Source organism: Antechinus flavipes, chromosome 3 (assembly GCF_016432865.1).
Source record: "Antechinus flavipes isolate AdamAnt ecotype Samford, QLD, Australia chromosome 3, AdamAnt_v2, whole genome shotgun sequence".
NCBI lineage: Eukaryota > Metazoa > Chordata > Mammalia > Dasyuromorphia > Dasyuridae > Antechinus > Antechinus flavipes.
The window spans coordinates 244,691,673-244,708,303 of NC_067400.1; the positions used below are offsets into that span (position 1 = coordinate 244,691,673).

Sequence of the window (16,631 nt, forward strand, 5' to 3'; positions counted from 1 at the left end):
TATGAATAAAGTGATTCCATTATTACTATTAGTTAGTTATTTCCTTCTTTCACATTTTTCTAACTTCTTTCCAAGGAAGATGGTGAAAACAAGGGTATGTAATCAACACTATTTACCTCTAATTGACATGGTTGGCTTCCACTTCAGTGTTCCTTTTCTTTACCTCACCTAGGCTCCAATAGTCAATTCTGACACTTTTTCTTTCTTTCCTTTGCAATGGGGGAGAGGGAACTGAGTACTCAATGGGGGTAATTAGGGATTTGATTTTTGCCTTGTTTGGGTTCTTGCTCCTAGACTGTAAGACAACTGAAATCACCTTATCTCTGGTGCATAATTTCTAGTATAGAGAGGTTTGAAAAATCCAGAGGATGAAAGAACATGTTTAGCTCTCCATCTTGGTGGTCACATGACCTAAAATGCCTGCATAAAATTTAAAAAATGTTTATATTAGAAACTGTTGCTTCTGGATGCTACTTTTCTTTCTGTTTGGCAAGTAATTCAAGTTAAGGCTTTGATGTCTTTGTTTCATCAATTGAATCATGGCTTTAAGTTTTGCTCTAAATAACAGAATTTTAGATTTGAAAAGAATCTTTATGCTTATCTCATCCAGGGATCAACTTGTTATTCAAGGAACCAGACACCAAATATTTTAGGCTTTGTAGTCCAAAAGGCAAAATATTACAAGAGAAAACAAATTTCCACATTTTTTATTGACCATATTCAAAATATAAAAATAATAGGTACATTTTTTTTGTAACACAGGTCTAATAATGATAAAAAATGGAATTTGAGAGGGCAACATTTCACTTAAATGAGGTTCAAAATTAATGTTCCTGTCACAAAAATCAATTGCAAATGGATACTTGTTAATGCTGATCTGTAATGATATTTTACATATTTCATCTTAAAAAATATCTTTTCACATAGAAAAGCCAAATACTGCTATCAATCCATGATTATGTGGGCTTAATTGAGCTGAAAGGCTAATGGTCTTAAGTTTATTTTCTGTGGTTACATTTATTCAGCCCCTGCAATCAAATGTGATTTAATTAACTAACTATAAGTAGAATTTTTGCCTGACCAACAAATGAACTGCTCAGAAACTTACTTTGTAGCAAGAATGTGATGAATGTTTAATCTAGTAACATTAATGTATTTCATATCCTCTTAGCATAATTAAGTCACTCCTTAATAAACACAATGTTTTATCATCAATTTGATAATAAAATAATCCACCTTCCACTGTCCATTAAAAGCATGACATTTGAAATCCAATTTTCTGTTTTGACATGAGGGATATGTGCTAGTAATTATATATGTATGTACGTGTGTGTGTTTGTATGTAGGCATGTATGCTGATATATATGTATTAGGAAACATTGTCAAGTGATACCTGTCATTGCAATTCGTAGTGAGACAAGGAACAGGGCTGAGAACATTACCTGCAGTTTTTGTAGCAACTATGTAACTCTGACACTGCAGCACAAAAATAGTCATAGGCAATATGTAAACAAAGGGGCATGACTCTATCAATAAAATTTGTTTATGGATAACAAAGTTTGAATTTCTTATGATTTTCATATATCATATTCTTCTTTTGATTTTTAAAAACTACTTAAAACATAAATACAAAAACAGGAAATGGGCCATATTTGACCTATTAGCTGTAATTTGCTGACTGTTGATTTAGTTCAACTCATTCAAGATTGTAATCATGCATTATAATATAACCAACAAATGGTCATCCAGCAAAGTTTTGCTTGAAGGAGGATTTACCAACAACTTTTTAAGGTAGCCACTTATACTTTTGTATATCCCTAATTGCAGCATTTTCTCGCATAATTCTAAATCAGTCTCTTATGCTACTTGTTCCTGGTTTTACTCCCATTTTTACACATAACAAATCTAGTCCCTCTTTCCAAATCGTAGCCCTTCAAATATTTCTGAAGATGTCCAACATTTTTGAACCAGTCCTTTCAAACAATGCTCATAAATAAAGCAAGATTAAATTTAAGAGGTCTTATATTTAGATTAAAAACATCTATATTTACAAAAATAAAGAGGCAAGGCTAAAAATCAGTTAATCTGAAAGATTCTGGGAATTTTAGTAAGCTGCAAGTTCACAAGGTGCAAAAGTGTGATAATAGCAACCAAGAAAGTTAATACAGTTTTAGGGTATGTTGAAAGGTACAGCTTTCAGGAATAAGGAGAGAATGGTCCCATTGTGCTCTGACCTACTCGGGTCATAGCTGATTACTGGTTTGTTCTGGCTGCCACACATCAGGGGATGCTAGTGAGACAGAGAGCATTTGAAGGGCAATTCAAATGGTGAAGGGTCAGTTTATGTCACATTAGGATCAGTGTTGAATGATATGACAATGTTTTTGGAAGAGAAGACAAGACTTAAGGAGGAAAGCTGCTGTTTTCAGTTCTTTGAAGGACTGCTATGGACAAGATGGGATTGAGGAAAGAATCAGGAGCAATGAGTCAAAATGGCCAAAAGGCAAATTTAGAGATAATTTGAGGAAAATTTCCTGAAAATAAAAATGATCTAAAAGCAGAAATAGCTGCTTTTGTGAGATAGTTTGTTTTCCTCCAGAGCCTTCAAGATAAAGCTGAATAACCATTTGCTAGTTATATTGTAGAGGAATTCTTTTTCAGGTACAGGCTGTCCTGAATGGACTCTAAGGTGCCATTTGAAATTCTTTAATTCTTTAATTCCAACTTCTAATAAACTAATGAACAAAAAATACTTTGCAAGTAGCTAGTATTACACAAATATCTAGTTATCATTCTTTACTACAGGATGTCAAATTTTTATGTGACCATAGAAATACATACTTCTGATTATCCCAAGGTATTTTTCTTATTCTATTTTTCTTTTCAATTTTCCTTCTTTTAATCTAAATTAAAAGCTTTGTTTTTCTTTTTGGAACTCTCTTGAAACAAAGAAGGAAAAAAGTAGGGGTTTTTTATTTTAATATTTATATTATTTTCTTCTCTCTCATATTGGGATTGTAATTTTTTAATGGATGCTGTTCAGAATTGGCTATCATCTCCATAGACTGATTCAGAAAAAGCTGGTAACACTTACAACAACTGATGCAAAGTGAAGTGAGAAACAAGCAGTACACAGTAACAGTTAATGTTGCAATGATAAGTGATTTAACTAATTCTGCTCAATACAATAATCCATGTTAATTTTAAAGAACTCATGATGAAAAATGCTATCCTCCTCCAGAAAGATAACTGATGAAATGTTAATTTAGTGTTAATTAAAACACATTTTTTCACTTTTTAATTTTTCTTACTTTTTTTGGCAACATGACTAATATGGAAATATGTTCTACATAATTTCACATGTATATTGAATCATATTGCTTGTTTTCTCAATGGATAGAGGGAAAATGGAGGGAAAGAGAGAATTTGGAACTCAAAATAAAAATATTAAAATATATGGGAAATATTTTTAAATAAATAAAAATAGAATAGAATATACATCATTAAAAAATAAACCTTTCCTTCTAAGCCTATAATTATGTTCAAAAAATCAGTTTCACAGGTTTTTATATTTATCACTATTACATTTAATCTTATTAGCTTCAATTCAATGTTATAGCCTGTTGATATCATTTTAATTGTTAAATTCAGTACATATTCTTCAAATGATTTAACATAGCCCATTATAAATGAAAGAATATTTATTTCTTTCAAATTATAAACTTTTTACATATAGTCCCTGACAAGAAAATGATCATCACATAACAAATATCTTCTTTAACTTTATTTTGGGAGGATATTTTAAAAACTGGAAATAAAGATTGTTTCTTAAATAACATTAAAGGTCTGGTAAGAATTACAAGGAAGGATACTTAGGATTAAGAAAACCAACTTCTTTTGTTTAGAGGTCTGGTTGTTTCTTCAAGGACTCCCATACAATGAATGATTTTTCATAGATATTCTTTGATGCTATTTGTTTAATACAAAGTAGGAAGAGCATTATTGTTCAATCCAAAAAAAACAAACAAACAAACAACTTTCTAGTATTTTTTGCTAGTTATCTTGAACTTGAACTTAGCAGCATAGTGAATAGAGCTGGCTTTGAAATCAAAGATCTGTGTTCAACTCCTGTCTCTGACACATATCATTTATGTGAGTTGGGATAAATCAATTACACTCTCCGTGTTCTAGACAAGTTTTGAAGACCTTAAGAAGCCAACTGGTATGCGTTAGTAGAGGAAGCTTCCTTGTCTCAGAATTTCCTGTACGTCCAAATCTAAGCTGCTCCCTATCCCCATCTTAATTTTTTTCAAAACCTTTTCAAAACCAAATTTCCCCTTCTTCCTTTGCATAGTGAAAACCCATTGGTCTCTGAAGTAGGAGAATTAGAGATAGTATCACTATCATTTTCAGTCTTGTTTCAATTCTGGGCACCTACAGTTTGGTAAGGACTTCAAAAAGCTGCAGAGTGTCTAAAGAAGGGCAAGTAGGTTTCAAGGTAAAAAGGGTCTGAAGATCATACCATATGAATACCTGTGGAAGAAGTGGAGATTCTCTTCTTGGAGTAGAGATGACTTAGGGGAGATAAGATAGCCTTCCAGTAATGAAGGACCATTTCCAAGGGAAGAATGAGAGACTAGACTTGTTCTGCTTGGTCCCAGAGGGCAGAATCAGGAACATTGGGTGAAAATTACAGATACAAATTATATCTTGATGTAAGGAAAAAGTTTCTAGCAAGGAGGATTATCCAGAAGTTATGCCTCCGAGAGGCAGTAGGGAATGTTAAAAATACGTTTGTATATGTACATAAAATACGAGGTGCACAAGGAGATTTACCCTTAGTGGGAGTCTTGAAACAAAAACTGGATGATTACTTGTTGGATATTTAATAGAAAGATTCGTGTTTAAATGCAGTTTAGATTTGATGGGATCTGAGTTCTTTCTAGCTTCGAGATTCTGTAATTCTGTAATTTGATCCCAATAATCCCAATAATAGTTGTACATTAATTTTTGTTATGTGCAGGCATTAATGCTAAATTCCTAAATGTCAAGAGACCGAGTTATAAAATAATTTGAATGCTTTACTTAAAATAGGAAATGTGTTTCATTTTCATGTAATAATACATCATCCACAGAGCATGTTTCTATTTTTAATTATTTTCTTTGATAAATCAGTTGCTTCACAAAAATCTTTTTTTAAAGACAACAATCCAAGAAAAACTTAATGTTACAGTATTCACATTTTAAAGATTGTCAGTTTCATAGACCAAATATATTTAAAACAAAGAAAGATTGCTGGAATATTTTTATCACTATTTGCCAGACAGCCCTCTATATGGACAAAAGATTGGATGATAGGCTTAAATTTGTGTTAAAAAAAAAAGTGCCCTATTTCTTTCTCACACAGATTAGAAACAAAGATCATTTAACAGATTACAAGGAACTAATTCATAAGAAAGAATGCTGTATGCTTTCACACAACAGGTTACCAATAAAAAATATTTGGTAGTCTGTCTAAATAGCATACTTGTGCTCTTTCCCAGTTTATTTCACATACTGGATAAAAGGAGAATATATTTCACCACCTGGGGAAAAATCCCCAAACACTGAAGCAGTTTAGCAAGTCCAGCAGTTAAGAGTTTTATTTGGGTTTGGCAAAGCCAACCTAACTCATTTGATCTATGAGGGAACAACAGTAACAACAATATCAATAATAAAATTTAAGAAATCAGACTTTAAAACACATTTAGAAGGATCCTCCTATGGTAAAGATTTCAATTAAGAATAGAGTTTGGGATTTAATTTGTTCATTCAAAAATATATCTCATAGATTCTCTTAGTTCCATGGAATGGATGGAAAGGAAATGTTTTTGAGATACTGACTGAATTACTGAAGGAAAAACAAAAACTGCTTATCATATAAAAGTATGCTGAAAGCATATTAGTAGTGATGATTAAAGGTTTCTTATGGCATGTGCCCCCAAACCTAAATCTTTTGCCTAGTCTTCTAAAGTGGTAATTGAGGATTTTGGTTTGAAGGGAAACCATTTCAAACATTTTTAAAAATGCAAGGGAGAAAAAAATAACATTCACTTAGCCTGAATCACTATTCAAATCAATAAAGTTTGTTGAACTCTGATTCCCAATTTGCAAAATGAAAATAACTTTTATATTCTCCAAACTACTCTAGTTTGGCACTCCAATAAAGCACAATGCACCCTTAACTTACAATATAATGAATCTATTAAATTTAACATGATTTCCAAATATCTGGAATAATTAAAAAAGCAAACATTCAAAATTGGAACCAAAAAACTAGTAAAGAATACTGGGAATAACGTCAAATGGAAGAAATAGTTTTTGGTTAAAAAAAATAACCTAGGCAACTTAAGAGTTTAAATCAAGTTGATAAAAGAAATGAGATTTTAGTCACACATGTTTAATTACCTTAATAAAATTTATAAGAAAATAATTCCTGCTTTTAAAAAGTGTAATTTTTTCCTTGTTAAATTGAGTAGCTAAGTAATTTTAAGTTTGTTTTTGAAATAGTCTTTAAAATAAACAATTCTTTTAGAAGGCTAAAAGTATATGCAGTAATTTAATGAAGAATAATTTATAAATTTAATATCTACTGGGGGGGATATGGTGCCAGAAAACCAAATCTTCATTAAAAAGTACTTCATTATAATTTTAGTTCAATGACCAGTTGGCTACAGTTCCATCTCAAGAACTGATAATATCCAAACCATACATCTATCTCATGTAAACAAATTAAGTTAATTTTGGCTTTTCTTTAAAAATCATTTAAAGAATATCTTTTTGCACTATGAAATAGGTTGGGTTGTTGGGAGAAAAAAGAATAAGCATTTTTTTTTCTTTTCATTAGTTACATGTCAACTCAGAAATCGAAAGCTCTACTATTATTCCAAATCCAGCATTACCATAAGATCAAGAGGGGAAAATGATTTTGAGACTTCAAAATTGTTGACAGTATTTATAAGTCATGTTTAAAACAAGATATAATGAAGAAATGTTGATTTTCAGATCAAATCCAAACAATTGCACATGAACAACTACCAAAAATGAAAGATGACTGGAAGGAAAATATATCATCAAACCATAATTATAATGAAATTAATTTTTTATCACTAGTTTACAAATATTTTTAAATCACTTACAGGAGATTGTTTGCTATTTATCCTAGTGTCCTGAAATATCTGAAGAGAATGTCACATATTTTACATAGCATTGTTGTTGTTTTTTTAAACTCCAAAGCAACAACATGGTTAATGTGACAGAAAACTCATAAAAATTATTTAAATGAGGAAAATATGGACACTGGGTTATTTAAGCTCTATTATTGGGTACCATTTTCATTTAACTTACTTAAATATATACTTAGCAAATATCTTTAGATATGTTTAGATCAAGTGTGAAATTAATCTGGCCATAACATATAAACTAGTATTTGAAAATACTAAAAATTTCACTAAATTGTTGCTGTTTTTTGCTTCATTACTAAATGTAAATTATTATTCTGGGATAGATCTGAGATATACTCTGAGAACCATGGAATACTAACTTTTGGCATGTTCATTAAATCTGGTCAGTTTAGAAACTTCCATTTTGAAATACTAAATAAGTATTATTTTCTAGAAGTTATGTTCAATATAACCATAATCCCAATTAGTAACCAATTTATAAAAATAGTGTTTATCCAATAATTCCAACAAAGTAAATATAAGAGGGTTTTTTTTTTTTAAATAACAAATGAAACAGGCTTACTGAATGAGAAAAATTAAGCTTATTTTAAAATTCCATACAAACACAGCTTAATCATACTTCTTTTATACTGGTATGTTGCTGTTCACCTCATACTGGCAGTTTTAAGGTGCAAAAGCTTCTTCTAAATAGTTGGGCCTAATGTAATAATCCAATTTCGCTGGCTATAGATTTAAATTAGCACATTGAGAATCTGCTTTAAAGTAGACAGAAAAATTAAAACAGCATAATTCTTTAGAAAATGGTAGCACTTTCCATTGATATAATAAAGGGACTCAAGGGATGTTTGTCATTCATTATATTAGAGTTAAACCTTTAAAGAAAAATTCAAAACCCCCCAAAACAAACAAAAAAAAAAACCACACACACATTTGAAAGAAGTTGCTGTACCTGCAAAGACTGTTTAAGCTTACTTGAAATACAAAAAGTGCACCCTTCTATATCTACATATAAAACATTAGAAATAAAACTTGTGTAAAATGTTTGCTGTGCAAACTATAAAAAGTCAGTCAAGTCCATTTTTTCCCTCTAACTATGGTCACATTCTCTGGCTTCCTACTGCAGAGAATCACTGTTATCCAATACCAGGCCACTAATATTTGTTGCTGTGAGTTCTCCTCCATCATCTTCAGTGCTATCCACAGATTCATCTTCACTCTGTCCTCCCATCATGACTTGTTGCACTGCTAATGTAGCACCATCAGATGACAGAGATTGGAGGCTGTCCACATTCATATTAACTGGTGCAGTAATGGTCACAACAGCTCCTGGGGGATAAATTTGTATTCAACATTTATTTTAAGATTAGTACTTTTAAAGAAACAATATACTATGGACCTTTAGTATAAATAAGTACATAGCATACCAGTGTAAAATTTCTTATAAATTGTAATAAAATGTTCTATATGAATACATATATGTAAACACACACAAAACTACTAAGATGGAGTCATGTTATATTGGTTCTAGTATGCTTTATACATAAGCAAGGTTCTTTATATAGGGAGCTAGGGAATAGGGAATACAACCTTATTTTAAGGGGGAAAACCAAGAAATAATAATAATAATATCAAGTTCTATGATTTATATAATGCTTTATAAAAATCTACATATTTATTTACACAGTATAGATATAATACCTACATATTATTTGATCTTTACAGCAACCCTTTCCTTATAAATACTAAAAGTTTTATTTCATGTTATAAGTGAGGAAGTTGAGATTGTAAGAAGAGAGTGTATAAGCTAGCTTGAAACTTAATATCACAAAAACCAAGGCAATGGGTCCCATTACTTGCTGACAAAGAGAAATGGAAGGAATGAAAGCTGTGCCAGATTTTATATTCTTGGCCTCAAAGATCACTGCACACAGCAACTGCTGCCATGAAATTAAAAGATTCTTGCTTCTTGGAAGGAAAACTGGGGCAAATCTGGACAACATAGTAAAAAGCAGAAATATCATCCTTCTGACAAAGGTCTGTAGAGTCAAAGCCATGGTTCCTATTCTTCTAGTGACCATGTAAGACTGTGAGAGAGGAGTAAGGAAAGCTAAGTGCCGCAAAATTGATGCTTTTCAATTGAGGTGTGGGGAACACTTTTGAGAGTCCCATGGACAACAACTAGAGAAAATAAGTCAATATTTAGATAAATTCATTCAAAATATTTGCTGGAAGGAAAAATACTGAAACTGAAGCATTAATACTTTGTTAACATATTGAGAAGACAGGACTTACTGAAAAAGACCCTAATGCTAGGAGATATTGAAGGCAAAAGGAAGAGAGGACAGCAGAGAATGAAGTAAAAAGTTCCATGAAAACAATGAGCATGAAGCAGTACAGATTTTGAGAAATAGTTGAAAATAGAAAGGCTTGGGATATAAGCCCAGTAGTAGCACTAGCACACTAGATCTAGAAAGGTTCATTATTGAACAACTAAACAACAATAAAAGCTGAAGCTCACTGAAATAAAATTATTTGCTCATGATCAAATACTAGCTAAATTCTGACTCTGTTCAGAACTTTTTTTTTTTAAGTACTGCTGTTTCTCCCAAAGAACTACAATCTTTTTGCTGAGTAATTGCCATTCATAAGTACAAACTCTAATCTATTCATGTTCTTCTTACTTTTTGGGATTCTTGCATACTTTATTCCATAGATCTTTCGTAGAGGAAATTATCATCAATGACTTGGATAAATGCATACATGCCATGTTCATTATACCTTAGAGGTCTTCATCTAAACTTCTGTACTAATGGCACTTATGATATTTATTTGCTATTTTTCAGCAACACATGACCAGCTCTGCCTCCTTTTATATTAATATGTTTTATTGACAGTATTCCTTATTCAATGAAAAAATATATTTAATATCTACTACTGTACTAAGCAAGGCACAGGATACAAAAGTCCATTCTTTAACAAAATCTGCCCTCAAGAACGTTCAATGAAGGGAAAACATGCAAACAAGAATGCATGTGATAATTTGATAGGGGAGATAATACAAACAACAAGAGTAATCAGGAAAGGTTTTTATGAGACCGGCAGAAACAATTCAGATGAGAAAAAAATGAGTTGCCAGAAGATGCCAGAGACCATGCTCTTCAAGACCATGTCCTTGAACAATGCCAGAGGCCATGTCCTTGGACGCAGGAAACAAAGAGCTAAGAAGATTAGCAAACACCCTAAATTCCTGAAGATTAGATAATGTGTGTCCCAAGAAATCGGTCATCTCCGCCCAAGATCTAGATAACAGTATACTCTAGGATTTCCGCCACACCTATGGTCCGACATTCTTCTCATTGTAACCCCCCACTCAGAAATCCTATTTAATTAAACTCTCTTCATTCATTAAACAGAGACATTCACCATCTTAAAGCTTGAGTTGCCTCTCTGTCTCTCCGATCCTATCCCCAAGCACGTCGTGCTTTACAGACTGGTTGTCTTACAGAGCCTTTGCTCTCCCTCGGCCCCACTGTTGATGTCCTGCCGGACAGGACAAGAAGAGATTGATCAGATAATTCATCAGCCAATTTAAAAATTTTAAAAAGATATATAAAGAAGATGGATGCAAGGGAAGTTAATGCAAGAATGATATTATGAATTAGAATTTAAACTGAGAAAGAGCTAAATTTGTTGAGGAAAGCTTAGGACAGCAAAAAGTAAGAAAAGATAATCCAAGAAGATAGGACTGTTATTCCACAGTAACTGGACCTGAGAGACGGCCAAGTTGTTCCACCCCTACTTTGCTAATTTTCTCAGCTAAAGAAAAGAATCTGTTGCCTGGAAAGGGTAGAACTAAAATAGTTATGAGGGAAGGAGTTAATTTCCATGATGAGAGAGGATGATGATAAGTACCTGCTGCTCTTGATAAATTCAAGTTATCTGGCCCACATAAACTGAAATAATTAAAAACATGACTGAAGCCATTGTCAGCAACATTGAAAAACCTTGGAGAAAGGGACACTATCACAGGACTGGAGAAGGCAAATATTGCCAGAATTTAAAAAAAAATGCTAACGGTCAGTGAGTTGATATTGATTTTTGATAGAATTCTAGAATGAAATATTTTTAAAAAGGTGGTAAAGAAGCAAGAAGGAATGACAATAAAAAGCTTGCAAAGCTTCAGCAAGAACAAAGTAACCTCATTTCCTTTTCTTTTTTTTTTTCCTTTTCTTCCTTTTTTAAAAAATGAGATTATAAAACTTTTAGCTCATGGAAATGCTAAAGAGAAAAATGCACCTAGATTTCAGCAAAATAGTATATAATAAAGCATTTCAGAATCTTACCTCTGTGTCTCTATAGTCACTATCTTCTTCATCTTGTGGAAAACATGGAAAGATGAAAGCTAGATAATAGCACAGTTCAAAGGATGTGGATCTAGCTGAATGATTGGTAGTTAATTATTAATGGTTTAATGTCAACTTTTAGAAGGAAGCACTCCAGGGACCTGTACTTGGCCCTGCGCTGGTGAACATTTTAATCAGTGACCTGGATAAATGCACAAATGCTATGCTCATTATACCTTCAGATAGCAAGAAGCTGGGAGGAATTGAGCTAATAGTATAATGTTGTAGTCAAAACTAAAGAAAATTTAGAAAGGACAAAGGGAGGCATGGCTTCCCCAAGATGATCTATTAATTTTAAAATTCAATAGTCTTTTTTTCAGTCTTTATCCTTAACCTGTCTGTAGCATTTGGCACTATTAACCTACCCACTTTCTTAAATACTGTACATGATGTTATTGGCTTTACATTTTCCTCTCATCTCTCCATATTTTCCTTCTCAGTTTCCTGGGCTAGTTCATCATTCTCATTTTATTGCCTACAAATGACGTCTCTTTACTTTTTACTTCTGAGTACTTTTCTCTTCATTCCTAATTACAGGTGCCATTTATTTATCACTTTAACATTTGCAAAGTGTTTTATATATATAACTCTCATAACAATCCTGTGAAATAGGTGCTTACAGACAAAGAAACTGAGGCAGAAAGTGACTAGTCCATAGAGTGTCTGAGGAAGGATTCGAATTCATGTCTTCCTGACTCCAAATCCTGGGCTCTGTTCACTATCCCTCCTCAACTACCATGTTCCCTGAATCACTGCTTGAAGTGATCTTATCACTCCCCCTATAGTATACAACACTGTAGTATAGTCAATACTATAGGGATGAATTCTAGATCTAGATATCCAGCTCCAGTTTTTCTCCTGAATTGTATCTTCAAGTGCCTACTGGCCACTTCCAATAGGATGTTAGGCATCTCAAATCTAATAAGTCTAAAAATCCCTTCCTCTATTCCTTCTCTATTTATGTTAAGGGGACCAATATCCTCTTTATCATCTGGATTCACAACTCCAGAATTATCACTGATTCTTCCCTTTACTTCATGTCCAATCAGTTTCCGAATCTTGTCAGTTATTGAATGTATTTTGAATCCATCTTCTTTCCAATCACATAACTAGATCCTCACCATCTCTTATCTGGATTACTACAATAGCCCTAAATGATTTCCCTTGCTCACCTGTGCTTTTTCAGATTTAAACATTTCCCTTAGTTTCTACTTTTTCTTATTATTTTTGCTCATTCCATCCATGCCCATTAGATATCTTCCCACAGCTCTCCTCCTTTTTGTGGCTGAATTCTTGGAGAAGGCCATCTGTAACCAGTGCTTCCACTCCCTTACCTCTCTCTCTAAATACAGATTCGTTTCCCATCTTACAGAGCAACTGAAAATCTTATCTTCAAAGTTATCAATGATCTTTTACTTGCTAAATGTAATGGTCTTTTCTGTCTTCATCTTTTTTGACTTTGCTGTAGCTTTTGGCACTTCTGATCACCCTCTTCTTGATACTCTTCTCTCTAGGTTTTTGTGACAGTCTAATTACTCTGGTTCTTCTCCTGCCTGTCTGATGGCTTCTTCTCAAGTGTTCTATGCCCACTAACTGTGGGGGTCCTCAGACTTCTGTTGTAGTCCTATCCTATTTATCCTCTATATCAATTTGCATGATGATCTCATCAGCTCCAGTGGATTCAATACGCTGTTTATATGATCTTAGATCTATTTTATCCAGTCCTAATCTGTCTTCTGGGGCAGCTAGGTGGTATAGTGAATAGAGAGGTGGATGTGGAATCAGGAAGACCTGAGTTCAAAAAAGGCGTTAGTCACTGACCTGTGGCCTGGGGCACAACACTTAACCCTGTTTGCCTTAGTTCCTCATCTGTAAAATGAACTGCTGAAGGAAATAGCAAACAACTCCAGTTTCTTTGCCAAGAAAATCCCAAATGGGTATAAGAACATCCCAAAAGGTGGAGCAGAACATTTTCCAGCTAAAGGCAACTTAGAAGCTCAGCAGAAAATGCCTATGACACTAGATGAGAGTCCAGCGTGCAGTCCTGGTGCAGGTTGTGGCAGTGCAGCCCCGGACCCAGTGTCAGCAAAGCAGGACCTTTGAATCAGTGGCAGTCCTGGTGGCTTCCAGACCTCTCAGCCCAGACACACCAAGGAGGACCTGGAAGGTCAGCAGAAAAGGTCTGTGGAACAGGGGAGCTCAGTGCACAATGCTAGAGCTGTCTGAATTTGCAGGGAGTACAGGTAGCTTCTGGACCTCTTGGCCTGAGGACACCAGGGAAGACTTGGAAGGTCAGCAGAGAGGGTCTGGGTCAATGGGTGGGAGTCAGGTATGTAGTCCCCGTGAAGACCATTCCAGCACCTATTCCCCACCCCAAGTCAGCAAAGCAGGACTATGCGTTTAGCACACTAGATCTTTTTTTTTTTTAATTATAACTTTTTATTGACAGAACCCGTGCCTGGGTAATTTTTTACAACATTATCCCTTGCACTCACTTCTGTTCCAACTTTTCCCCTCCCTCCCTCCATCCCCTCCCCCAGATAGCAAGCAGTCCTATACATGTTAAATATGTCACAGTATATCCCAGGTACAATATATGTGTGCAGAACCAAAGGTAGAAATAACCTGGGAAGAAAAACAAAAATGCAAACAGTTTACATTCATTTCCTAGTGTTCTTTCTTTAGGTGTAGCTGCTTCTGTCCATCATTGATCAATTGAAACTGAGTTAGATTTTCTCTTTGCTGAAGAAATCCACTTCCATCAGAATACATCCTCATACAGTATTATTGTTGAGGTATATAATGATCTTTTGATTCTGCTCATTTCACTCAGCATCAGTTCATGTAAGTCTCGCCAGTCCTCTCTGTATTCATCCTGCTGGTCATTTCTTACAGAAGAATAATATTCCATAACATTCAAATGCCACAATTTACCCAACCATTCTCCAATTGATGGGCATCCATTCATTTTCCAGTTTCTAGCCACTACAAACAGAACTGCCACAAACATTTTGGCACATACAGGTCCCTTTCCCTTCTTTAATATCGCTTTGGGGTATAAGCCCAGTAGTAGCACTAGCACACTAGATCTTACAGCTACAGTGGAAGCAGGGACAGTTCTAGGGCAGAAAAGAAGACTTGTGGTCAAGTCCCTAGAAGGATGTCTGAAAACAGCTGCCCAAAACCACAGAAGCTTGCACCCTCCACTCTGGAAACAGAGCCCCACTTAAACAAAGAGTTAAAAGCTGAGTGAAAATGAGAAAACAATTTTTAAAAATTCTGATCATAGCAAGTTATTATGGTGACAAGTAAGATCAAAATCACACTTCCAGAGGATGATAATAAAGTCAAAGCTCCTACATTCAAAGCCTCCAAGAAAAATAAAAATTAGTCTCTGGCCATGGAAGAGCTCAAAAAGGATTTCGAAAATCAAGTAAGAGAGAGGAAAAATTAGGAAAAGAATTGAGAGTAGTGCAAAAAATCACAAAAAGCTAATGAGGAAAAGAATGCCTTAAAAAGCCAAATTAGCCAATTGGGAAAGGAGGTACAAAAGCTCATTAAGAAAAATAATTACTTAAAAATTACAACCAAAGAAATGGAAGCTAATGACTTTACAAGAAATCAAAATACAATAAAGTAAAATTTAAAAAAATGAAAAATAGAAAGAAAACCTCAAATGGGATCATAAAGATTCAGACATGACAAATGCCTGAACAGCAACACACCTTTCTCCTAACTTGCATAGTCCATTTCTGGATACTTGTTGGAAACCTTGAACTGGGTGTCCTGCAGACCTTTTAAATGCAACATTTCCAAACTTAACCCTGTCTTCTTCTTATTCTATTATTTTTAAGAGCATTATCATCCTCCTAATCATCCAGGTTCACAACTGTGAGGACATTCTTGACTCCTTAATTCTCTCCTTCATCCTCCTCTTCCATTCTAAGGTATAGTCAACATTTTATAACATATTTTATATGTATTTCTTTCTCTCCTCTGATACAGTTATGACCCTAATGCAAGACCTCATCATATCATGACTAATGGCAATAGCTTCCCAATTAGCCTTCCTGTCTCAAATCTCTCCCTACTTCAGTCTGTATTTCTCTCAGATGTCAAAATGATCTTCTTAAATTACAGATCCGACCATGTAACCTATATATTCAATAAACTCCAATGGTCACACCAACAAGATTGGCTAATATGACAGAAAATAAATTGAGACACTAATGCATTTGGTTGGTGAACTGGTTCAACCATTCTGGATAACTACACTAAAGGACTATTTTGGGTCAGCAATACCACTAGTAGGTTTGTATCTCAAAGATGCAAAAAGCAAAAAGACATATCTACAAAAATACTTATAGTAGGTTTTTTTGTAGTGACAAAGAATTGGAAACTGAGGTGATGCCCAACAACTGGGGAATGGATGAACAAGTTGAGGTATATGATTGTGATGGAATACTATTGTGCTATAAAAAAATTATGAGCAGGATGCTTTCAGAAAAACCTAGATAGATTTGCATGAACTGAAAGCAAGTGAAATTAGCAGAATCAGAATATTGTACATAGTAACAGCAATATTTTACAATAATCAACTACAAATGATTCAGCTATTCTCAGCAATACAATGATCTAAGACATTTCTAAAGGACTTATGATAAAAAATGCTATCCACTTCCAGAGAAAGAATTGGAGTCTGAATGCAGATTAAAACATACTTTTTAAAATAAAAAAATGAATGTCAAAGTTATTTTTGCATATATTTGGGAAAAATAAAAAACCCTGGGAAAGAAAAAACTCTATGGGCTTCCTGTCACCTCCAAGATCAAATATAAAATCCTGTGTTTTTCATTAAAAACCCTTTATAACCTATAACCCAGTTCCCTCCTATCTTTCCATTCTTCTTACACTTTATTTCCTGTGAACATCGTTCTTGCTTTTCTTTGAATAATATATACTCTATCTCCGGACATCAGCCATTTTCACTGTCAGTCTTGTGTGC

General features: G+C 33.9%; 1 protein-coding gene across 1 annotated transcript in view; it reads right to left on the minus strand.

Moving 5' to 3' along the window:
• Positions 1 to 5,130: 5,130 nt before the first annotated feature.
• Positions 5,131 to 16,631, minus strand: part of PKNOX1 (PBX/knotted 1 homeobox 1) — a 189,188-nt gene continuing 177,687 nt past the window's right edge. Inside the window, exon 12 of the mRNA XM_051984807.1 lies at positions 5,131 to 8,549. Coding sequence (XP_051840767.1) covers positions 8,338 to 8,549 — 212 coding nt within the window. The 3' untranslated portion in view covers positions 5,131 to 8,337. The remainder of the gene's footprint in view (positions 8,550 to 16,631) is intronic.